General features: G+C 42.6%; 1 protein-coding gene and 1 pseudogene across 2 annotated transcripts in view; both read left to right on the top strand.

The window, feature by feature from the left end:
• UTP4 (UTP4 small subunit processome component) overlaps positions 1–24116 on the top strand; it is a 32818-nt gene extending 8702 nt beyond the window's left edge. For both annotated transcript variants that reach the window (XM_047790707.1, XM_047790708.1), the window contains exons 6-17: positions 3450–3661; positions 8444–8615; positions 8998–9089; positions 10596–10692; positions 11417–11481; positions 13656–13778; positions 14153–14309; positions 17361–17467; positions 18946–19041; positions 20571–20756; positions 22518–22628; positions 23915–24116. In XM_047790707.1, the coding sequence (XP_047646663.1) occupies positions 3450–3661; positions 8444–8615; positions 8998–9089; positions 10596–10692; positions 11417–11481; positions 13656–13778; positions 14153–14309; positions 17361–17467; positions 18946–19041; positions 20571–20756; positions 22518–22628; positions 23915–24031 (1535 nt within the window). In that variant the 3' untranslated portion in view covers positions 24032–24116. The remainder of the gene's footprint in view (positions 1–3449; positions 3662–8443; positions 8616–8997; positions 9090–10595; positions 10693–11416; positions 11482–13655; positions 13779–14152; positions 14310–17360; positions 17468–18945; positions 19042–20570; positions 20757–22517; positions 22629–23914) is intronic.
• On the top strand, positions 15395–16109 carry LOC125132886 (60S ribosomal protein L17-like; annotated as a pseudogene).
• Positions 24117–24473: the final 357 nt, after the last annotated feature.

Below are 24473 nucleotides of genomic sequence, written 5' to 3'. Positions count from 1 at the left end.
TCATAAGAATTCACACTAAAATTTGCCCTCAACCAGTAAGATATTTACTATCAATAATCAGTAGAATACCTATTTATATATACCAGTTTGCAATAGAAGCCGGTGTCTGTCTTTTTTTCTTTTTAGGGCGGGGGGGTGGGGGGCTTTTTAGTGCCGCATTTGCGGGATGTAGAAGTTCCCAGGCTAGGGGTCAAATCCAAGCTGCAGCCGCCGGCCTACGCCACAGCCACGCAGGATCTGAGCTGTGTGTGCAACCTCCACCACATCTCACAGCAACGCCGGCTGCTTAAGCCACTGAGTGAGGCCAGGGATCAAACCTGCATCTTCATGGATACTAGTCAGGTTTATCGCGGAGCCACAACGGGAACTCCATGGGGGTGTCTGTCTTATGTTACCAAGAACATAAGATCTTGGTAACATAGTTGGTGAGACAAGATCAGAAAGGCAGAAAACAACATACTCCCTCTGTTCTTGGCCTAGAGACTTGGCTGATGGATTCCTTCAGTGATGAGACTGACTTCAACTTGTTAGGTGGCTCAAGCATGTCTCCTTTTTCTTTGCCCTTAGTGCGTAAGCAAGTTTTTTTTATTGTTAGCAATTATACATGCATATAGTCAAAGAATTCCTTAAAGTTTGTCTCAAAAAAGCAGGAGTCCCCCTGTATCCCTTCTCCCACTCCTCAAATGCAACCACCTGCAACTCTTAGCTGATTCTTTTAGTATTTATCTCTAACAGACTGCACATAACATACTTCTAATGTTTGATTTTTTCAGTTGTAACCAATTATTTATTGACTTCCACTATGTATTCCTCTTCCCCTGCACTTTGCCTCCCACACAACCACTTCCTCCTGATCCTCCAAATATGGTTATGTTGTGACTTCATTCAGATTAGCAGTCACTGATTTTATTCTTAGGCTGTATAGATACTGCTTGCATAGTGATATTTCTTTTCCTTTCCTGTATGCTTTTTAGTAGTGTTATCCGTCTGTCTATCTCTCATGTGTGATTGAGAGAGAGAGAGAGAGAGAGAGAGAGCTGTCTTACTAATTCATCCCCATATTCTTCCATTTATAACTTAGGTTCAGCCACATCTAGTTTCCCTCTATCGCTCATATCTCGTTGACCAGTTCTCTCCTAGAGCCTTCTGCCCTGCCCCAGCCTAGTTGAGCCAGTTTCTGGATTTGCTGCGCAACTGTGAGATCTTTAACTCTGGTTTTTCGATCATTGTGGGGATCCTCTTCGCTTTTCTCACAAGTGGAGTTCCCTGTTGCCTTCTCATTCACTTGCCCAATTTATTCCTTTCTTAGGTGAATCTTGAGAAAGGGTTTATGAGAAAGAATTCTAGACTGGAAATTCTTTTACCTTAAAATGTTGAAGCCATGGTTCCACTGTCATCCTGCTTCTAGTGTTGTTAGGAACACTGATACCTTTCTGAGAACAGATCCTCCGTATAAGGTTTTTGTTTGTGTTTCCTAAGGGGCTTTTAGGGTCTTCCCTTTATCTTTCCTGTTCTGAAGTTTAATAATTATGTTCCTCATCTGGATCTGTTAACGTCAGTTGTACTGAACAACTTGGTAGTTAGTTTCTTTTAATCCAAAAACCCGTGTTTTTCAATTCTGAAGAAAACTCTTGTAATTATTTTGTAAATAAGTCTCCCTCCATTTTCTCTTTTCTGAAATTTGAATATTGGCTCTTCTGATTTTCTTTTTTTATTTTTTCCCCCTATTACTTTTCATCTCTAACTTTTTACTCTGCCTCCCGGGAGAGTTTGACATCTTTATTTTTCAGTCCTTTTGTTGAGGTATTCATTTCTGTCACCTGTTTCCTGAGTTCTTTTTTGTTTCCTGTGTGTTCTTCTTTGCAGCATTCTCTTTTTGTTTCATTATGTATTAAATCTTCCCTAAGACTACTCATGATAATATTGGTCAAATATTCTTCATCCTGGCTCTTTTCCGCCTGGTTCCTTTTTTTTCTTTTTCTTTTTTGGCTGCCCTGAGACATACGGAGTTCTCAGGCCAGGAATCAGATCCAAGCCACAGTTGCGGCAACACCGGATCCTTAACTCACTGTGTCGAACCGGGGATTGAACCTTCATCCCAGCACTCTCAAGATGCTGCCAATCTCGTTGGACCCTAGTGGGAATGCCCTGGTTGTTTACTTTTCTCCTGCTTTTTTCATCTGCTGGGCCTCTGCCGTTGAGGCTTTCCTCCCATGTCTGGGGGTTGCTGTCATCACCACATGAGCAGTGCTTACTGCACCTGAGCTTCATTGAACAGTGGTCTGGCTGTACTGTTAGTGTGGGAAACCTGAAGACAGGCTCTTTAGATCTTTTTTCTTGTGCTGGTCATATTTCCCAGAACTGTTTTCATTCTGCCTGGTGAAAATAAGCCTGGCCATCAGCATTCGAAGAAGAACGCTGGTGTTGTCAGTATTAAGTTAGTAAGTTTTCACTTAATCTATGTCCCATGTGGTGCGCTCCCCCTCAGTTGTGCTGACATCCCTCTCAGAGATTAAGTCTCCAGTCTTTGAGGTGGAGTTTGGGGAGTTGCCAGGCCTCTTCATTATGGCGTGGGGATCTGAGGGGGTTGCATATTTCTTTTTTTTTTTTGTTTATCTTTTGTCTTTTTTGTTGTTGTTGTTGTTGCTATTTCTTGGGCCGCTCCCACGGCATATGGAGGTTCCCAGGCTAGGGGTTGAATCGGAGCTGTAGCCACCGGCCTACGCCAGAGCCACAGCAACTCGGGATCCGAGCCGCGTCTGCAACCTACACCACAGCTCACGGCAACGCCGGATCGTTACCCCACTGAGCAAGGGCAGGGACCGAACCCGCAACCTCATGGTTCCTAGTCGGATTCGTTAACCACTGCGCCACAATGGGAACTCCTGCATATTTCTTAAATTTACTCAACCAATCCCTCCTTTTAGCTCCATTTTCACCTGTTTTCCAGATTTTCTGGCGTCACCAGCTCCTGAGTCTTTTGGGGATTCCATGGTATAAATCAGGTGGTTTCTTGGCTTTTCCTCCTGCTGACTTGGGACTTACTTTTAGGGTTCTAGTAAGTCAGTTACCACTTAGTGTCTGCTTTCCAATGCCCCAAATTTTGACACTGTTGTCTTCTCTCCCTTTCTCATGGGTTTTGGAAAAAAGCAGAGTGTAATGTTTGTGTCCAGCTGGCTGCTGTTAAGTAAAGTCTCAAATGTCCCTTTTCCGTTTCACCTCCCCACTCAAAATTTCATTTGTCTGCCCACCCCCTCCACCACCCTCTGTCTTAAGGTGATCGTTGTGGCGTTCCCAAACTGAGTTCACTGTAACCACTGCTCACTGGCCGGCTGTGCTCTGTGCTCAGGCCGCGGACTTACCTGATGCCTCCCACAGGCAGCTTTTGAAGACTAAGGAGAAGTAAGTACCCTTCAAATGTGGGTTTTTCTTTTTCTTTTTTTTTTCAGGGAGCGCTATTCATAAGATGCTTGTGGATAGGCAGTATATGGGTGTGTCTAAGCGGAAGTGTATCATATGGGGCGTGGCCTTCTTGTCTGATGGCACAGTCATAAGTGTGGACTCTGCTGGGAAGGTGCAGTTCTGGGACTCAGCTACTGGGACACTCGTGAAGAACCATCTCATCGCAAATGCTGATGTGCAGTCCATTGCCATATCTGATGTGAGTATGGGCCCTGTTTGGAGCAGTTCCTGTACAACCTGGAGGTTGACTAGAGAAGGCCGTGTCAGTGATGAGCCACAGACATTGGTCCCTAATCCTAAATGTTATATTGGAGGAAGATGAGTTTAGGAAAATGCATCTGAAAAAACCCACATGATTCTCCTGAACTCTCTTATTCTCCAACAGTTCGAAAATGTTCTCTAAAAGATGAGTCAGCAGAGAGGTTTTTTTAGCCACTCCCCCATCCCTGGTTAATCCAGTCTTGATGGTAGATAGGACACAGGTACCCTGAAACAATCTTGAGAAGCCCTGTTTCCTCTCGCTATATGACTGTTCTTCTGCTTCCTATCTTGGAAAATTAGAAGATAACTTTACAGTGATTTTGAAAATGCTGATTTTTCTCCTGTTTAAATAGAGGCTTAAGCAGATTTGTGTTGACCATGTGTGCCTCTTCCCTTCTGGGAATGTGAATTCTAATGAATGTTCTAGCAGGGAGGCATGGGAAGTGAATTTGAGGTTTGTGGCCTAGACCTTTTACTCTTTACCTTCTTGGTTTAAGCATTATTTGCTATCTTAAGTGAGGAGGTCCAGTGTCTACTGTAGCGATCACCCATGTTTGCTTTTCTTGCCTGTAAAATGTTCCCATCCTGTTTCACAGGCTTTCTGTGAGAATATTTTGTTGGTGCCAAAGCCTTATAAAACATGTTCATGTCACATATAAACTACAATAGAAATGTAAGTTTAAAAGAGTGGGAAGAAATCTCCTTTTAAAATAGAGTTTGAACCAAAATTATTGTAATTATTAGATGTAAGACTTAATTATTAAATTTAGTACCATTTAAAGTGTAATTATTTAAATATTATGTATCTGTTCAAAGACCAGAGTAGATATATGTTTATTGCTGTGGAACAATTTCCAGGGTATATTGTTAAGGGGAAAAAACCGAATAGTAGTATTGTGTGTGTAGTGGTGTATTAAGGAAGGATGGAGTAGGTTTATATATTAGATAGTCTTTGTGTATCTGGTTTTGTTAATGTATACAGAGAATATCTCTGAGAAGATTAAAAATGCTAATTATTGAGTTCCCTTGTGGTCTAGCAGTTTAGGATCTGGCATTGTCACTGCTGTGGCTCTGGTTCGATTCTTGGCTTGGGAATTTGCACATGCTGCAGGCACTGTCAAAAAATAAAAATGTGTGCCTGAGAATCAGTGAATTTTTTTTTTTTTTTGGCTTTTTGGCTTTTTGCTATTTCTTGGGCCGCTCCTACGGCATGTGGAGGTTCTCAGGCCAGGGGTCGAATCGGAGCTGCAGCCACCGGCCTACGCCAGGGCCACAGCACCTCGGGGTCCGAGCCTCATCTGCAACCTACACCACAGCTCACGGCAACGCCGGATTGTTAACCCACTGAGCAAGGGCAGGGACCGAACCCGCAACCTCATGGTTCCTAGTCGGATTCGTTAACCACTGCGCCACGACGGGAACTCCTGAACTTTTTTTTTTTAATTGTAAAATGCACTTGTACAAATTCCAGTACTCAAAAATGTTTACTGCAGAGTCTGTAGTTGGGCAGACTTGGGTTTGAATCCCAGTGAGTCACTTAATAGCCACATATGTTGGGCAAGTTACTTCTTTCCAAGCCTCAATTTCTTCCTCTTTGAAAACAAGGATGCTAGTAATACATGCCTCATAGGGTCTAAGAGTTGAGCTTCCAAAGTGCTGAGTACAGTGAGTATGGCATTACCATTTTCACATCTCTTTTGAAACTGATCCTAATTTCAAGGCTCTGCTCCACACTCTCTTGCCAGAACAGCTGATTATTTTTAGATTTCTTTCTAATGGTTTTTCATTGACTAAAGAGTCATTTGTGGCAAACACCCAGTCCTTTGATCTTCTTAAATGCCATTCATCTCCATCAAGTAGGTGAGTACTGGTTCCCTTGGGGAGTTGTGAAAAACATTTGCCTTCATTTCGAGGCCAGTCCTGGAGTTCTCGTCGTGGCTCAGTGGTTAACGAACCCGACTAGTAACCACGAGTTTGCTGGTTCCAGACCTGGCCCCGCTCGGTGTGTTCAGGATCTGGCATTGCCGTGAGCTGTGGTGTAGTTTGCAGATGCCGCTCACATCCCACGTTGCTGTGGCTGTGGTGCAGCTGGCAGCTATATCTCCAATTCTACCCCTAGCTTGGGAACCTCCATATGCCGCTAGTGCAGCCCTAAAAAGACAAAACACACACAAAAATAGAGGTCTGACCTGAGATTTTGTTCAGTGTGAAGCAGTTACTCTGATTATGTTAGGACGCACACACACACAACCTCCTTCCAGGTCTGCTTTTCTCTTGCTTAGTTCCTGCTGCACCGCAGGCAAGCCCTTTTCTTTTGTTTGCTCTAATTCTTTTATGATTCCGCCTCAGGGAAAAAGAATGTGCAGTGAGAGAGACTTGCCTTCCCAGTTCCTCTTTGTAAGTGGGAGTTGAACTGTTGAGTGGATGTGAGTTCCTGAGCTGCTCAGAATCTCCACTTTTGCCTTGAGCTCATGGTTTTCAAATAGGACCCTTAAAGGAAGTGAGGGAGAGGCTGCCTTATGTGCTGCCCTTCAGATATGCTTTCCTTCCTTCTCCACCACTGTGTGCCAAGCCGTTACCATCCAGAGCTTCTGAGATATTTTATTTATTTGTTTATTTATTTTTTGGCCCGTTTGCCTTTTCCCACGGCATATGGAGGTTCCCAGGCTGGGGGTCTAATTGGAGATATAGCTGCCGGCTGCACCACAGCCACAGCAACACGGGATCCAAGCCATGTCTGCGACCTACACCACAGCTCACGGCAATGCCGGATCCTTAACCCACTGAGCAAGGCCAGGGATCGAACCTGCAACCTCATGGTTCCTAGTCAGATTCATTAATCAGTGAGCCATGACGGGATCTCCTCCTATGTGTATTTTTAAAAAGGAATTAAAATGAAAATGATTTTGAGATTTAAATATATTTTAAAAAGTAGTTGTAGACATAGTAAGACCTTTTAAAACTAGCAGAAATCCTGGTGCTCAACATACTGGCAAGAGAGAGCCTTAAATTGGGGATCAGGGAACTGTCAATCAGGCCATTTCCTTTCTTTAGCCTCTCTTCACCTCTAAGAAGAAGACAGTAAATTTCAAGGTTTTCTAAACTTCAGTCTTCTGACTACCAGTTTTGTGAATCCACCCCTCACCCCGCCCTATTCCCCAATATTGTTGCTGTTGTAATGAGGTCTAGTTTGTTTTTTGGTTTTTTAATTTTATGATTTTATTTTTTTCCATTAGTTGATTTACAGTGTTCTGTCAGTTTCTACTGTACAGCAAAGTGACCCAGTCATATATATATATATATACATCCTTTTTCTCACATTATCTTCCATACTGTTCCATCACAAGTGACTAGATATAGTTCCCTGTGCTATACAGCAGGATCTCATTCCAGTCCAAATGCATTAGTTTGCATCTATTAACCTCAGACTCCCAGTCCATCCCACTCCCTCCGCCTCCCCCTTGGCAACCACAGGTCTGTTCTCCAAGTCCATGAGTTTCTTTTCTGCGGAAAGGTTCATTTGTGCCATATATTAGATTCCAGATATAGGTGATGTGCTATTTGTCTTTCTCCTTCTGACTTACTTCACCTAGTATCAGAGTCTCTAGTTCCATCCATGTTGCTGCAAATGGCATTGTTTTGTTCTTTTTTAGGGCTGAGCAGTATTCTGTTCTGTATATATTCCACAACTTAATCCATTCATCTGTCGATGGACATTTGGGTTGTTTCCATGTCTTGGCTATTGTGAATAGCACTGCTGTGAACATAGGGGTGTGTGTATCTTTTTCAGTGAATGTTTTGTCTGGATATATGCCCAAGAGTGGGATTTCTGGGTCATATGGTAGTTCTATATTTACTTTTCTGAGGTACCTCCATACTGTTTTCTGTACTGATTGCACCAGTATACATTTTCACCAACAGTGCAGGAGGGTATCCTTTTCTCCACACCAGCATTTGTTATTTGTTGACTTGTTAATGGTGGCCATTCTGACAGGTGTGAGGTGGTACCTCATAGTAGTTTTGATTTGCATTTCTCTTAATAATTAGTGATGTTGAGCATTTTTTCATGTGCCTGTTGGCCATCTGTATATCTTTGGAGAAATGTCTATTCAGATCTTTTGCACATTTTTCAATTGGTTGTTGGTTTTTTTGCTATTGAGTTGTATAACTTGTTTGTATGTTTTATAGATTAAGTCCTTGTCAGTTGCATCTTTTTTTTTTTTTAATGGTTTCCTTTGCTGTGCAAAAGCTTGTCAGTTTGATTAGGTGCCACTGGTTTATTTTTGCTTCTATTTCAGTTGCCTTGGGAGTCTGACCTAAGAAAATGTTTGTAGGGTTGATATCAGACAGTGTTTTGCCTATGTTCTCTTTTAGGAGTTTTAGGGTGTCTTGCCTTGTGTTTAAGTCTTTAAGCCATTTTGAGTTTATTTTTGTGCATAGTATGAGGGTTCTAGTTTGTATTTTATGAAAGCACTCCAAGAGTTTGAAGCATTTACTGTTGATTTTGTCAGTAGGGGGCGCATTGTTTCCTATGTGTGAGCTTGGTCCCATGATGGAATCATTAGCTTCCCGTCAGAAAAGACCCCTGCAAACTCCCTTCCAGTTCTGGGCATAGGTTTTCCCCTAAGTTGCCTAGACAGAAAACCTCCGGGGATTCTTTTAAAACTGGGCCCTGTTTTGCTCAAATGTACCTCCCTAATCATTTAATTTAATTTCTCAGCAAGAAGATAGTTTCGTGGTGGGCACGGCTGAGGGGACAGTGTTCCATTTTCAGCTGGTCTCTGTGACTTCCAGCAGCAGTGAAAAGCAGTGGGTGCGGACGAAGCCATTTCAGCATCACACTCATGATGTGCGAGCCGTGGCCCACAGCCCCACAGCACTGATCTCTGGAGGTGGGTTTCACTCTCGGCCAGGCTGCCTCTTTACTCTGCCTAGCTCCAGTTATTTTCATGTGGGACTTTTTCTTTTTTCTTTCTTTTGTTTTTTGTTTTTTAGGGCCGCACTCAGGGCACATGGAAGTTCCCAGGATAGGGGTCCAATGGGAGATGCAGCTGCCAGCCTATACCACAGCCACAGCAATGCAGGATCCAGGCCACATCTGTGACCTACACCACAGCTCAAGGCAACGCCGGATCCTTAACCCACTGAGCAAGGCCAGGGACTGAACCTGTGTCCTCATGGATCCTGGGCAGTTTCATTAATGCTGAGCCACAATGGGAACTCCCAGGACTTTTTCTGATTCTGACGCCTTCTCCCATCTCCGTCCCGCTCCAGGCACCGACACCCACTTAGTCATTCGCCCTCTCATGGAGAAGGTGGAAGTGAAGAATTATGATGCTGCTCTCCGAAAAATCACTTTTCCCCATGTAAGTATCATCATCTAACCCCCCACCGCCTGTCCCACAAGACAGCACATCTCACTGCTCTCGGGCAACACTGTAGGCCTTCTGTTGTTACCTACCTCCTTCATTATTCCCTCTGGTTTTTTTTGTTTGTTTTTTGGGTGTTGTGTTTTGTTTTGTTTTGTTTTTTTGTCTTTTTAGGGCCGCACTCAGGCAATATGGAAGTTCCCAGGGTAGGGGTCCAACGGGAGCTGCAGCTGCTGGTCTACACCACGGCCATAGCAACACAGGATCCAAGCCACGTCTGTGACCTACACCACATCTCCACGGCGACGCCAGATCCTTAACCCACTGGGTGAGGCCAGGGATCGAACCTGAGTTCTCATGGATACTAGTCGAGTTTGTTAAACACTGAGCCTCAACAGGAACTCCTCCCTCTGTTCCTAAGACAAGCCTCTGCCAAAGGTATTTACAGGGACCAAGAGATTTTATAGCAGCATTCAGTTTCTGGGGAAATCATTCCCTTTTCCAGATAGGTGTTGTTTATGGGGATTTTATTTGTTTTTAAGTATGGCCCCTTTATTCTGGGTGCAAGCAGGAAAATCCAGGCTTCCAGTGTTCCTTTCTAGATAGTCATCTTTCCAAGCTAGAAACTCTTCCCACCACCTGCTTTTATACTTCTTTCAACCTGTAAACTTTAACTGAGTCTACCTCTTCATTATCTCTTGAATCTACTCATTTCTCTTTGTCTACACTGCCATGATCCTAATTTGGCTCAACGTCTTTTCTTATCTGAATTCCTTTCCAGTAGCTTGTTAGTGAAATCCTTTTATTTACATTTGTGTCATTCCAGCCTGTTCTCCATTGATCTGTTCAAAAAGCAGCTTCAGTCGTCACTCCGTGCTTAAACGCCTTTGGTTGGTCCCTGTTGCCTGGAGCGTTAAGACCTAAGTCCTTGGCTCAGGAAAGCTGTCTTGATCTGGGGGAAAGAACGTCCTCTCTCACCTCTGCTCTCACACACTTGCAGTACCCTCCCCCCATCCCCCGAGTCTGGCAGTTCTGAAAGACGCTTTCATTCCTTCTAAGGCTCTTTTACCTTTGAGCTATTTCATGTGCCATCATTCTGCTTGGAACATCCTGCCCTGCCTTTTTTGCCTGAGTATTTACTAATGAACTTTGTTACTGCCATAGGGCTAAATTAAATATCCTTTTTCTACCTTTTTTCTTTCTTTCTTTCTTTTTTTTTTTTGACTATATACCGTGCTTGGCAAAAAGCTTTGCACACTTAGTGTAACTGCCTATTTAATTTTTATGTCAGCCCTTTAAATTGGAAGCTTGAGAGCAGTATCTTGGTTTTTATTTACCACTTTGTTCTTAGGACAATGGCTGGCGCATACTAGTACTTAGGAAATATTTATCAAGTAAATGGATTTCAACAGTAAAAAATGTTCTGAGGTGTTGCTGCTATACCCAGAACTGAGGCAGTAAATGATCTTGGCTTGTTTATATCTTTTCAATTCCTGGATACAGCGACGTCTTGTTTTCTGTGCAAAAAAGAAGCAGCTTCTCCTCTTCCAGTTTGCTCATCATTTGGAACTTTGGCGCCTGGGATCCACAGCTGCAATAGGTAAGATGGAAAAGAGTGTTTTTCCAAAAGGAAAACTGGAAAGAGAAGCCAGAAATTAGAATCGCAATTGAAATACTACTTGTGAAAAGACGGAAGTAGATTTTTCTGTGTCCTTTGGAACTTATGGGTTTTCCCGCCTAGTAGATAGAGCAGAGGAGTTCCTCAGAGTGTTAAAATCATTAGCAGGACAGTGAATCATCTATGAGAGGTTGTTGATTCTGTACGGTGCCTCGCAGGGTGTGTTAGAGGCGTAAGTAGTGGAGTCAGAGTTCACCTTGGCGTGACTGGGAAACAGGCTGTTAAAAAATGACAAATTTTAATGAATGTTAGGAGGTGATGGGCCTGCATGAAAAAGAAGGTCAAGTTGATCATACCAGCCTCATCTCCTTAGGTATGACGTCTATGTTTGGGTCCTATTGTTTTATAGTGGATTCGTGGCTTTTGCTTTAGGCTCCAAAATGAGAAAATGAAGTTGAAGTTTAGGCCACATGAACTCCACTTCCCCTCACCTTGCATGCCTGGCTGTGGGGTGCAGCCTCAGAGAAATAGTTGTGTGCTCTACTCCGTACCCGGGGCACCCAAAGAGAGGCATACCAAGGCAGACATTTTTCTGATTTCCCACCTGTAGGGATCTTTCTACCCAGGGATCACTTTTTAGAAGGAAAAAAATGTATGAATAACATTTCTTTGGGAAGAAAAACCTCAAGGATATTTCTTGTTCCAGGAAAGCATGGGGATACCCTTCCACTCTCTAAAAATGCAGATCATCTACTTCACCTCAAGACAAAGGTAAGGAAGCTTAACTGTGTTCAGTCTCTGAAATCCAGAACTTTTTTTTTTTTTTTTAATGGCCAAACCTGTGGCATATGGAAATCCCTAGGCCAGAGGTCGAATCCAAGTCACAGCTCTGACCTGTGTCGTAGCTGCAGCAATGAGGGATCCTTAACCCACCGCACTGGGCTGGGGAATCAAACCCGAACTGCCACAGAGACAACGCCGATTCCTTAACCCTCTGTACCACAATAGGAACTCCCAGAACATTTTTGTTACTCTGAATTTGAGGTTTCTAAGTTGACATCATAAACTGTGTAAAATCCTTGATGGCTTAGCAGGTTAAGGATCTGGCATCGTCACTGCTGTGGAGTGGGTGCGGCCAAGAAAAAAACAATTATAAAGTCTATAAAATTATTTGAATGAAGAATTATGTCAACAGAACTGGGTTTCCTGTGATTATAAGTCAGACATGGAGAATTAATACAAGAAATTAGTTTTTGGAGTTCCCGTCATGGCTCAGTGGTTAACGAATCCGACTAAGAACCATGAGGTTACAGGTTCAATCCCTGGCCTTGCTCAGTGGGTTAAGGATCCAGCGTTGCCGTGAGCTGTGGTGTAGGTTGCAGATATGGCTCGGATCCTGTGTTGCTGTGGCTGTGGTATAGGCCAGCGGCTACAGCTCCGATTGGACCCCTAGCCTGGGAACCTCCATATGCTGTGGAAGCGGCCCAAGAAATGGCAAAAACTCCAAAAAAAAAAAAAAAATAGTTTTTCTTCTTTTGGTACTATTGTGAAATTAACATGCATATTTTTTAAAAATTCAAATAATACAAGAGTATCCAATGCAAAATGAACCTCCTTCTTACCCACTTACTCCCCAGAGATGATCACTGCCAATAGTTTCTTTCTTTCCTTTTTTTGTAGGGCCGTACCTGCAGCACATGGAGGTTCCCAGGCTAGGGGTCGAATCAGAGCTACAGCTGCCAGCCTATGCCATAGTCATAGCAATGCAGGATCTAAGCCGCTGCGACCTACACCACAGCTCATGGCAACACTAGATCCTTAACCCACTGAGTAAGGCCAGGGATCAAACATGCAACCTCATGGTTCCTAGTCGGATTGTTTCCACTGAGCCACAACAGGAACTCCATCAATAGTTTCTTAAATATTCTTTCAGAAAAATTTTCCACCATGTGTGCAAATGTACATATCCTTTTTTTTACAGTAATGGGAATATACTACACAAACAGCTTTCTATCTTCTTTTTAAAAAATCTTTAATTACACAAATATTTGTGAATAGTCTTACTATAAAGGATTCAGATGATGGAGTTCCTGTCATGGCTCAGCAGAAACGAATCTGACTGGCAGCCATGAGGACCCAGATTTGAGCCTTGGCCTCACTCAGTGGCTTAAGGATCCATTGTTGTCATGAGCTGTGGTGTGAGCTGTGGTGTAGGTCACAGATGAGGCTCAGATCTGGCATTGCTGTAGTTGTGGCGTAGGCCAGCAGCTACAGCTCCGATTCAACCCCTAGCCTGGAAACTTAAATATGCCGTGGGTTCAGCCCTTAAAAAGACCCAAAAAAAAAAAAAGGATTCAGATAACATTGATAGTTCATATCCTTGTCCAGTTCTTTAACTCTAGTCCTGTCTTCTGAGATAATTACTGTTAATTGATATCCTTCCAGATCTTTTTCTGTGTGTTATATACTTCCATCCATTTAGATGTTTTGTGAGGTTTTTTGATTTATATAAATGTTACACTAAATTTTTATTGTTATGCAAATTTTTTCACTTAATATTTCTTAGAGGTCTTTAAAGCAGGTTGTCATTGACAAAAGAGAAACAGTCTGCAAGTCATGGCCCTCGGAAGCTTTCCTGCCTTAAGTGCCTCCCTGCTTAGGTTTCTAAAGTTAGGGTTTGGTGTGAAGCTATTCATGAAGTATGTGAAGAGCTGAGATAAGCTCACAATATTCAGAGAGATCTGTTCCCAGTTTTGTAAATCAAAGCCACACCATTTAGATGCTCCACCTTTGAAACAGTCGCAGCAACACATAGGGGTGTCCGGGTCATGTGTAGGTATTTGTGGATATGTTGAGGGTGGCAGTAGCTTGAGGATTCATGTCATAGTGAACCTTGTCATATGATGTTTTACTTGACCATTCATCCTGCTTCCTGACATTGCCAGGGTCCTGAGAACATCATTTGCAGCTGTATCTCTCCATGTGGAAGTTGGGTAGCCTATTCTACAGCTTCTCGGTTTTTTCTCTATCGTTTGAATTATGACCATGACAGCGTAAGCCTCCAAAGGGTAAGTGATAACCCAGTGTCTCGTCGAACAAGAAGAAATGTCATAAGTGGGTGATTTGTATCTGAAGTGGAAAGGTACTGGATATGAATCTTTGTTTGGAGAATGCTGGTATAAAATGGTCTTTTATTCCCATTTAGAATTATGTTTTTGGAGGAGTAGGAAAAGGCCAGAAAGCAGCAGTAGAGTTTGGCCTTTTGAGGAGATGGCAGGGGTGGCAGAGTTACAGTAGGCCCATCAGTGTTCCAGGCCCTTGGTTGATTGGCTTCTTCAGACAGGAAGCATTGATGTGATTTAAGCCTGGCTGTGAATACTTTTGATGGACTCTGGGTCTAACCCCCACCTCTGTCTGGTTTTTACTACTCGTTCCCTCCAAGGTTTCCAAAATGCCAGTGTTCCTTCGCTCTGCCCTTCATATTTTGTTTTCTGAAGATTCATCAAAACTCTTTGTGGCATCAAATCAAGGGTCTCTACATATCATTCGGCTGCTGGAGGGAAGCTTCAAACACCTGCATACTTTCCAGCCTCAGTCAGGTGAGAAGGTGGTCAAAGGACAGTTGTCAGTCTGTGATGTTTCCTTTTTTCCCTGTTTAAACCTGCATTGTTGGGGGTTCACTAATGCTCTTCACCCTGCAGACACTCCACACTTTCTCACATGTTTGCAATTTAAAGTAGGAGGAGATACCTAGGAAATGAGCTTGATGAGATCTGCAGTGTTCCTCACACCTACTCTTTTCTCACTGGGTTTTTGTTTCCTTATTTGGGGGCCAGAGAAGTTTCATCATCCTTCTTGGAGTTTTATTAGCAGAGCAAGAAGAACGTTAAAATCATCTATAATCCTGACACCCAGAAATAACCACCACTATTATTTTTTTATATTTCCAGTAGGCACTTGTATATGAGTATTTTGTGGACATGTTAATTTTTTGGTTGTTTTTATAAAGATGAGTTTATACATTTAATTTCATTACTTGTTGTAGTGTTTATGACCACTTTTCTGTGTGTTTCGAGAACATGAGTATGCATGAATGAGTGGCTGTGTCTAGATAACTATTGGCAAGTTAATTATTTAAGGACTTAGTGCCCAGTACTTTCCATGGGCCTTTTTTCATCTCCCTTGTCCTGGATTTTAGTGGCTTCAGTGTTATGTAGACTCTATGAGTTTGGAAAATCAGCTCTTCAACTCGCACTGTTCATAAGCTGTTCCAGAAACAAACAGGAAAAGCAACATACAAATTAGAAGTCTGATGAAGTAACTGACAGTATTTACCGAGTACCTATATATGGTTTTATTATAAAGCTTAGATTCTAAGGGGCCTGAGGTGACTTCTAAAAATGTTTTGCTATTTACTTGACCCAGAAACCCCCACAAAATCATGTAAATCAAGAGGTTCAGGGAGTTCCCGTCGTGGCTCAGTGGTTGACAGATCTGACTGGGAACCATGAGGTTGCGGGTTCAGTCCCTGCCCTTGCTCAGTGGGTTAACGATCCGACATTGCCGTGAGCTGTGGTGTAGGTTGCAGACACGGCTCAGATCCCGCGTTGCTGTGGCTCTGGCGTAGGCTGGTGGCTACAGCTCCGATTTGACCCCTAGCCTGGGAACCTCCATATGCCGCGGGAGCGGCCCAAGAAATAGCAAAAAAGACCAAAAAAAAAAAAGCAAGAGGTTCAGATCTTCACGTTCACTTTAAGAACACTCGTGAAACTGCCCAGGCCATTAGGGGTATGCATATTTGAAAAGCCACCAAGTATCTGAAGGATGTCACTACAGAAGCAGTGTGTGCCATTCTGTCATTACAGTGGTGGGGTTGGTAGGTGTGCCCAGGCCAAACAGTGGGGCTGGACACAGGGTTGGTGGCCCAAAAAGAGTGCTGAATTTTTATTGCACATGCTCGAAAATGCAGAAAGTAATGCTAAACTTAAGGGCTTAAATGTATATTCTCTGGTCATTGAGCACATCCAAGTAAACAAAGCCCCCAAGATATAGCGCAGGACTTAGAGAGCTTGTGGTCAGATCAACCCTTACATGAGCTCTCCCTACGCCACTGAGATGATCCTTCCTGAAAAGGAGCAGGTTGTTCCTAAGCCAGAAGAGGTGGTTGCACAGAAGAAAAAGATATCCCAGAATAAACTGAAGAAACAAAAATGTATGACCTGGGAATAAATTTCACAAAAATAAATGCAATTAAAAGTAAAAAAAAAAAAAAACACTTAGATTCTTTACCTTGCATTTAGCACCTGTTTGAAATTGGGCAGTGCGGGAGTTCCCTTGTGGCACAGCAGCTTAAGGATCTGACATTGTCGCTGTAGCAGCTTGGGTTGCTGTGGCATGAGTTCTCTCCCTAGCCTGGGAACCTCTGCATGCCACGGGCACAGCCAAAAATAAATAGATAAATTAAATTAAGCTCTGCAATATGTATATAAGTTTATTTTTTCGTCCTTATATTCAGGGTGGTTTCTTTACAGCCTTCAACCCTATGTATTCCTATCCTTGTCATTTAGGTCACGCAGTTCTCTATCCTTTTCTGCCCACCTCACTTATCACTGTCTGGTTTATGTCTAGTTATTAAGCTTTTTCATTGTTTAGGGATGTTATACGTAGCACTTATCTTGGCATATAGCATCACTATCTGATTTTTATCCCACATGGATCTTTGTGATGCCAGATTGGTTTTAAATTCTTGAATGACAGAGATGGCTCATATGTGCCCATGTTCCCTTAGTGCTAAATGTATAGAAATTAAAGATGTGCCTCGAGGAGTTCCTGTCATGGCTCAGCGGAAACGAATCTGACTAGTATCCATGAGGACGCAGGTTTGATCCCTGGCCTAAAAAAAAAAAAAAAAGATATGCCTTAAGCCTATTGATCTTGCTGCTTGAATCTTGGATTAAAAATCATTTGGGGAGGTGAAGTTCCTGTCCTGGCTCAGTGGTTAACGAACCCGACTAGCATCCCTGAAGACAGGTGTTCGATCCTTGGTCTTGCTCAGTGGTTTGAGGATCTGGCATTGCCGTGAGCTGTGGTATAGGTCGCAGACATGGCTTGGATCCAGTGTTGCTGTGGCTGTGGCGTAAGGTGGTGACTATAGCTCCGATTGGACCCCTAGCCTGGGAACTTCCATATGCTGTGGGTGTGGCCCCAAAAAGCAAAAAAAAAAAAAAAGTCATTTGGTAAGAGAGGAGTTGAAACAGTTAAGGTAAAGATTTTGGTGGAAGCTCTTACCCTGATTCTCCATTCTCATGGTAGGCATTGTCTCAATCCTCAGCAACTACTGTTTTATGATTTATACCTCTCTGGTTCCTATATGGCTAATTAAATTCAAATAGTAGGCAGCATCTAGAAGTTATTTGCAAAACTATCAAGAAATTGTCCTGTCAGTAATTACTATTATTCTCTCTCTTTTTTTTTTTTTTTTGGCTTTTTTAGGGCCACACTCACAGCATATGGAAGTGCCCAGTCTAGGGGTCGAATTGGAGTTATAGCTGCCAGCCACAGCCACACCAGATCCAAGCTGTGTTGCGACCTACACCACAGCTTATGGCAACACTGAGTTTAGAAACTTAACTCTTGTTCTGTCCTCACAGGGACAGTGGAGTCCATGTGTCTTTTGGCAGTCAGTCCAGATGGAAATTGGCTAGCTGCATCAGGTACCAGTGCTGGAGTCCATGTGTACAACTTGAAACATCTAAAGGTGAGCATGGTGTTTAGTAGCAGCAAAAAGGAGGAAGTTGGCTCCTCAGAACTCAAGGCAGGGAGTTCCTGCTGTGGTGCAGTCGGATAAGAATCTGGCTGTGGCACCTCAGGTTGCTGCAGAAGCCTGGGTTCCATCCCCAGCCCAGTGCAGGATGCTGCATTGCCACAGCTGCTGGGTAGGTCACAGCTGTGGCTCGGATTCAGTCTCTGCCTGTGGGTGTAGCCATAGGAAAAAAAAAAATGACTCAAGGCAGATTGATATGACCTGGAAAATTACTGAACTTTTTTTTTTAACCAAGACTTTTTCCGTTTTACTTGTTTGGAACCCAAAAGCTATAATGTGACTTTAAAATCAGTCATTGGGAACAGTGAGACTACTCATGCAGAAATTTGAAGTTAAGGATTTATGGGTAGTGAATCTACATCCAGGTTAATTCTGTTGTTTGAGGAGGAAAATTTGATTTATCCAGATGAATAGATGCAGATAGTAACAATTTCTTTGAAGAGTTTGCCTTGCAATGTCAAGCTATTTTAAAATTAAGCAGAATTCAGAGTAGCAGGAAAACATTTTTTGCTAATTAGTAATGATATTCATTCACAGATTGAATCACTAATGATCCCTTACAAGTCCTGATCTTTATCTGAATGTCAGATAAGAGTTCCCCAAAACTTAAAATAGGCATTAAAAGTTTATAGAACAACATCAAACCTTAATATTTAATGGGTTTAGTTATTAATTGCATGACTTAATCTGCTCTTTGAGCCCTTGCCTGGCATTTTAAAAGAGTGTTCCTGTGTATTGGTGCACATGCCTTGAAACTGGACAAAAGTGTCCATGGCTTGGCATTAATTTCTTTTTTTTTTTTTAATTTCTTTTAAATCCATTGTAAAGCTGTAGATTCCCTATTCACTGACACGTTTATGAGCAGTTCATACAGATGTAGGTACAGGAGTCCGATTGTGGCCCAGCGGTAACAAACCCAACTAGTATCCATGAGGATGCAAGTTCAACCCCTGGCCTCACTCAGTGGTTTAAGGATCTGGCTTCACTGTGAGCTGTGGTGTAGGTCACAGATGTAGCTCAGATCTTCAGTTGCTGTGGCTGTGGCGTAGACCCGGCAGCTATAGCTCTGATTTCATCCGTCAGTCCCTAGCCAGGGAACTTCCATATGCCATGGGTGCAGCCCTTAAAAAAAAAAAGAGAGAGAGAGAGAAATGTAGACATGGCAGGGAAGGCTTTACTCTGACATTCTCTGTGAATGCTGTCAATTTTGTTAGAGTTTAAAATGCTTTGAAAGGAAATAAAACTAAAGTTCATTGTTTGGAGAAATGCCTGACATTTATGGGAACTTCCACAGAGTAGACCCTTTTAAGTTCCAAGGAACACTGTTTTAAAACTACTGACCTAGACATCCAGTCTTTCCTGAGGGAAGGAATCCTATTTTAGAGTTGTCTTTGTGTCTTATTTGTTCCCAGCTTCACTGCACTGTGCCTGCTTACAATTTCCCCGTGACTGCTCTGGCCATAGCCCCCAAAACCAACAACCTTGTCATTGCTCATTCTGACCAGCAGGTAAGAAATTCCAGTGCTTTCTAATTCCCTCCTAATAGATAGTGACTTAGAAGCTGAGATAATGACAGTTTTGGAAAAACTTCTTTGAAAGTACTGGAGACCATAAAGGTAGTTGTCTCTTGTGTGAAGTGAAGCTTCCACCTGTGGCCTGGGTGCATCATAGGCCAATTATATCCATTGGCTGGATGGGGTACAAGGAGATGGTGAAACGCTGAGCTTCTAGAATAAAGAGGTACAAGAAAGAGGAAGAATTTTCAAGGGTTTATTTTACTGATTGTATTTAGGCTAGAGATGACGTGGACTCAGATTAGCTGGAAATGGGAGGGAGTAAGATTTTGAGAGTGACTAAAGGATCATATAATTTATATCCACTTTTGCTGATGAAGAAATCAGGCCATAGTGAAATCAAGTACCCAATAGCCAAAACTAGTGCTTTGTCAGCCATTTTTTTCCATACCAAATTGTAAGGAGAATGTAATCTTTAAAATATCTGAGCTACTGAACACATTATGAACTTAATACTTGCAATCCTCACCTCTAAAATGAGCTTGGTAATACCTTCCTCCTTGTGCTTTGGGAAAGACGAAATGTGATCCAGGAAGCACACTTAAGTAGGCCACTAGGCAAATGATGTTTGCCACTTTGATTAGCAGTATTTCACTCACACATGCAAACACATTCGTGTTCTACCTAGAAAATGAAATCTCATTGGCGTTCTTCAGTCACTGAAGCTTGTGGAAAATTTTTTGGTACCTGTTTAATTAACAGAGATCAGTAGAGTTGATAATACACAGTCCTGTGAGAGTATCAGGAAACAACACATATTACATAAATTAGTATGTCCCTTTTAGAGGACGTTTTGGAAGTATCTAAAAGAATTTTAAACCCACATAATCTTTGATTCAGGTGTCCCAATTCTAGAAGTTCTTCCTATAGATGTATGCTTCCAGGTATGCAAAAAGACACTGATACAGAGATAATCATTACAGCCTTATGTGCAGTACTCAAAGATTGGAAGTTCATTAATCAGACTGTTCATTAATCAGACTAGGCAAGTAAATCATGGTACATCCAAGAAGTGGGTAGATTATTATGTGTTCTCCAAAGGGGGCATGGGTGACATGTGTATACATTGATATGGATCATATATCACGGGTCATACGTTTATGGGTCACACAGGATATAATGCTAAATGAAAATGCAACATACGGAACAGTTTTTATATCATGCATAAAATATCTCTGAAGAGATGTAAACAAGAAACAGGCTGTTTTTTGTCTTGGAGAGAAGAGATAATAAGATTGCAGGAAGATTTTTCACTGTAAACCTTTCTGTGCTGTTTGAATTGTTTATTGTTCTATAATTTACCTCTTAAATATTTTTTAATAAAAAAAAGAGAAGGTAGTGAGAATGCATATGACTGAATATGATACAGTCAAGATTTGTACACATATTTTCTGGTTAGAGATGACCCTCCTGGTCTTTCTGGGTATCCGCCTGCATTTCCTCTGTATTATATCCTTCCCCAGGTATTTGAGTACAGCATCCCAGACAAACAGTATACAGAATGGAGCCGGACCATCCAGAAGCAGGGCTTTCATCATCTTTGGCTCCAAAGGGATACTCCCATCACACATATCAGTTTTCATCCCAAGAGACCAATGCACATCCTTCTCCATGATGCCTACATGTTCTGCATCATCGACAAGTCATTGGTGAGTCCGTCACCACTACCATCTGTGCTCTCACTGGTTCTGCTTTACGTAAGAGTCTTTACATTCTAAAAGCAAACAGGGACAGTAAATTAAAGGAGAATCAGAGTAAAGGTTGTTATTGTATTCTTTGGAGGAGAGGAGCTTTTGTTTTGCAGACTTTGTTATTTTCATTCGCACTGTCCTGAGGCTCTCAGGGAATGGGTGGGCCTTGTCTACTGGTGTTTGCTGAGTTGACCATTTCTCTGCTTTGCCTAAGAGCATGTAAACTTAAGTAGGGAAGTGATTAGGTCCGTGTTCAGAAAGTGACCTCAATCAGGGAATAGTGTTGGTTTGGTTGAATCACTTCTGTTTTTGCACCCTGGGGTGACTGCGTGATGCAATTTTATTAAAGAAGATACAGGAGTTCCCGTCATGGCGCAGTGGTTAACGAATCCGACTAGGAACCATGAGGTTGCGAGTTTGGTCCCTGGCCTTGCTCAGTGGGTTAACGATCCGGCGTTGCTGTGAGCTGTGGTGTAGGTTGCAGACGAGGCTCGGGTTCCGAGTTGCTGTGGTTCTGGCGTAGGCTGGTGGCTACAGCTCCGATTCGACCCCTAGCCTGGGAACCTCCATAGGCCACGGGAGCGGCTCAAGAAATAGCAAAAAGACAAAAAAAAAAAGAAGATACAGGCTGAGTTTTTGACCACTTGTGCCCCTTGGCTAAATACACTGAAACACTATCTGCAGGCTTGAGGAGTTGGTCTTAATGTCTTGAAAAAAGGCCAGTTAGGAAAATTCCATTCTTTGTGGCTGTGATTTAGGTGGGATGTGAGCTTTTTTTTTTTTTTTCCATTCTAGATTCCAGCCTCTGCCAGCTGCTGTTTTGATTCACCCCAAATTTCATGTCTTTTTCTGCCAGGCACTTTCTTTCCTAGGAGTAGTGTGAGCTGTGGCCATGCCTGTAATGTACTTTGGGCTTAGATTATTACAGCCAACACAGAGTGTTTGGGGCATATCTGTGAAGGTGGAGGTAGGAGGAACACAGGGAAAGCAGCAGATGGCTCTAAAGGAGCTGTGCCTGGTGATGTGTCACTGGAACTCATCTCTTGGGCCCTGTGTCCTCTGGGTGTGGGAAGCAGAGCTGGCTAACAAGTGCCTTGTGCAAGATGAGTGATACAGGAAGGGCCCCTCCCACTCCCTTGCCTCTTTATAACTCAGCCTAGATCAGCCCATGTTTTTCCCCAGGCGTTGGTGATAAGTCCATCACTTCCTCATGCAGGGCAGAGCTATTTCCCAAGGAACTCAGAGATGAAATATCACTTGCTTGGCCAGAGGCCGTCTCTCGAGGTGTCAGTGACATCAGTGGGGGTGGCTTGTGTTGCACTTTCCCCTGGGGAGAACTTCAGTCACTTGGCCAGTCCGTGACCTGGTTGGGGGAGAGTCTAGAAAGCAGAGCCTGCATGAGCTGTTTCTGCACATGCCAGTTTGTTCCTGTCTCCCAAAATTTACTGACAAGACTGGCCAGAAGCCCCAGCTGGGCCCTTTGATCTTGCTGGCATAGAGTACCAAGCTGTCTTTGCCACATACTCCAACCGTATAGTATAGTTGGATGAGTGGCTCCAGCTTTCTTCCCGAAGTAAGAGGAGTCAGAGTCCGTATGAAGTGCTAATATAATGGTTAGAAGATGGTGTTTCCCTGAAAAATCACTATAGTCCTTTGGTCTGTGGAGGCCCACTTAAAAAAAAACACAATGATTTAAACAACATATTTTTGTCTTTTTAGCCTCTTCCAAATGACAAAACCTTACTCTACAATCCGCTGCCTCCCACAAATGAATCAGATGTCATCAGGAGGCGCACAGCTCATGCCTTTAAAATTTCTAAGATATATAAGGTAAAATATCTTGCATGATATTCTGGGTGGTTGGTTCCTTGTGATATAATCAAAATATAATCAGCTCCACAATAGGAAGACAAGAGTGCCTTCATTTTACATGCAGACAGCCTGGTTTGGGGAAACAGGTGATCTTTCTGAGGCCATCTGTCCCTTAGGTTTGTAGTTCATTGTTCTCACCTCAGTATATTAGAAGCAGGCACATCATACTGCACCAAGATGAAATATATAGGTAGTAAGAAATGATGTTGGAGCTCAGTTGAGGTCTTTGTGTTGAAGCTGGCTTTTCTTTATTTTAAAATTTGCCCTATTGTTTTAATTTTTTATTTATTGGTTGTGGCATGCCCCGGCCTGATGTGGGATCTCAGTTCCCAGACAGGGATTGAACCGTGGCCACAGCAGTGAAAGTGCCAGGTCACAACCACTGGACCACCAGGGAACTCCCAAATCTGGATTTTAAATTTGACTTCCAGTGGAGAATGTTCCACAAGATAAAGCAAATAAATGGAAGTCATTGAATTTATTATGATGTTCCTTTCTGGGCTAGGTTATAATAGAACAAATATCATTTGAGTTTTTGATACTACAGTTATTTGTGCCAATTCACAAGTTCCATATTCATGCTTCTCAGATTAGAGTTCCTTGGGAATCCTGGAATGTTTCCCTGGGAATCTGCAGAAATTTTTTTAAGGGGGGGGGCATCTGTAAATTATTCAAGTTTGAGTAACTTTTTGATGTATTCGTAACTTGCCATTTGTCAAGAGTTTAGGCTACAAAGCCCTCTGTTAACAATGATTACTAAGAAATTAAAGAATCACAGATTTTCTCTGTAGAGAAACATGAAAAATCTTACTGAAATCTTATGTGATTGAACTCAATTAAAAGCTCACAACCTGGGAGTTCCCATCATGGCTTAGCAGGTTGCAAGTCTGACTAGTTTCATGAGGATGCGGGTTCGATCCTGGCCTTGCTCTGTGGATTAAAGATCTGGCGTTGCTGTGAGCTCTGGTGTAGGTCACAGACATGGTTCAGATCTGGCAATGCTGTGGCTGTGGCGTAGGCCAGCAGCTGCGGCTCCAGTTCAACACCTAGCCTGGGAACTTCCATGTGCTGCAGCTGTAGTCCTAAAACAAACAAACAAAAAAAAGCTTTTGAGTCCTAGAGCAGGATTGTCAGAGGTTTGCATCCTTCCAGCTTGAGTTAAGCCAACCTTTTAGCTCTGTTAGTCTATTCAGGACTAGCCCTGGAACCTGACTCCTGGAGGAATCATTATCATCTCTCCACAGCCTCTACTCTTCATGGATCTTTTGGATGAAAAGACACTGGTGGCAGTAGAACGGCCTCTGGATGACATCATTGCTCAGCTCCCACCACCCATCAAAAAGAAGAAATTTGGGACTTAAAACAAGGCACTGTCTGTGTCCTTTCTTAAACTGTCTACCCTGTTTGTTTTCACCAATCATGATAATAAAACAAAGTTATTCTTTAGGACTAGTCATTATGAATGTTATTTTCTAAAATGCTGGACACTAGTTTGCCTTCATTGACTGAAAGTGAATGGAAACTCCAAGATATTTGTATTTGGGATAATGTTCCAGTTAACTGCAATTTCATCCAACTTTTTTAGGATCCTGTTCTTTAGAACCACACTATCAGGGAAAAAAGGTAATGGTTACCCTCTATTCCTTCACATTTGCTTGGGGCCTCAGAGGGCTGATTACTTTCATTATCTGCCAGCCTCCAGCCTGCAGCCCATGCAAAGGTGTGGGGACTTGCTCAAAATTGCCATTGAGGGCAGAGGAATGATGCTTGCTTATTCAAAATAGCCTAACTACCAATAGTGAT

Source organism: Phacochoerus africanus, chromosome 8, assembly GCF_016906955.1.
Source record: "Phacochoerus africanus isolate WHEZ1 chromosome 8, ROS_Pafr_v1, whole genome shotgun sequence".
NCBI classification, from domain to species: domain Eukaryota; kingdom Metazoa; phylum Chordata; class Mammalia; order Artiodactyla; family Suidae; genus Phacochoerus; species Phacochoerus africanus.
This window is presented reverse-complemented; position numbering and strand designations above follow the sequence as displayed.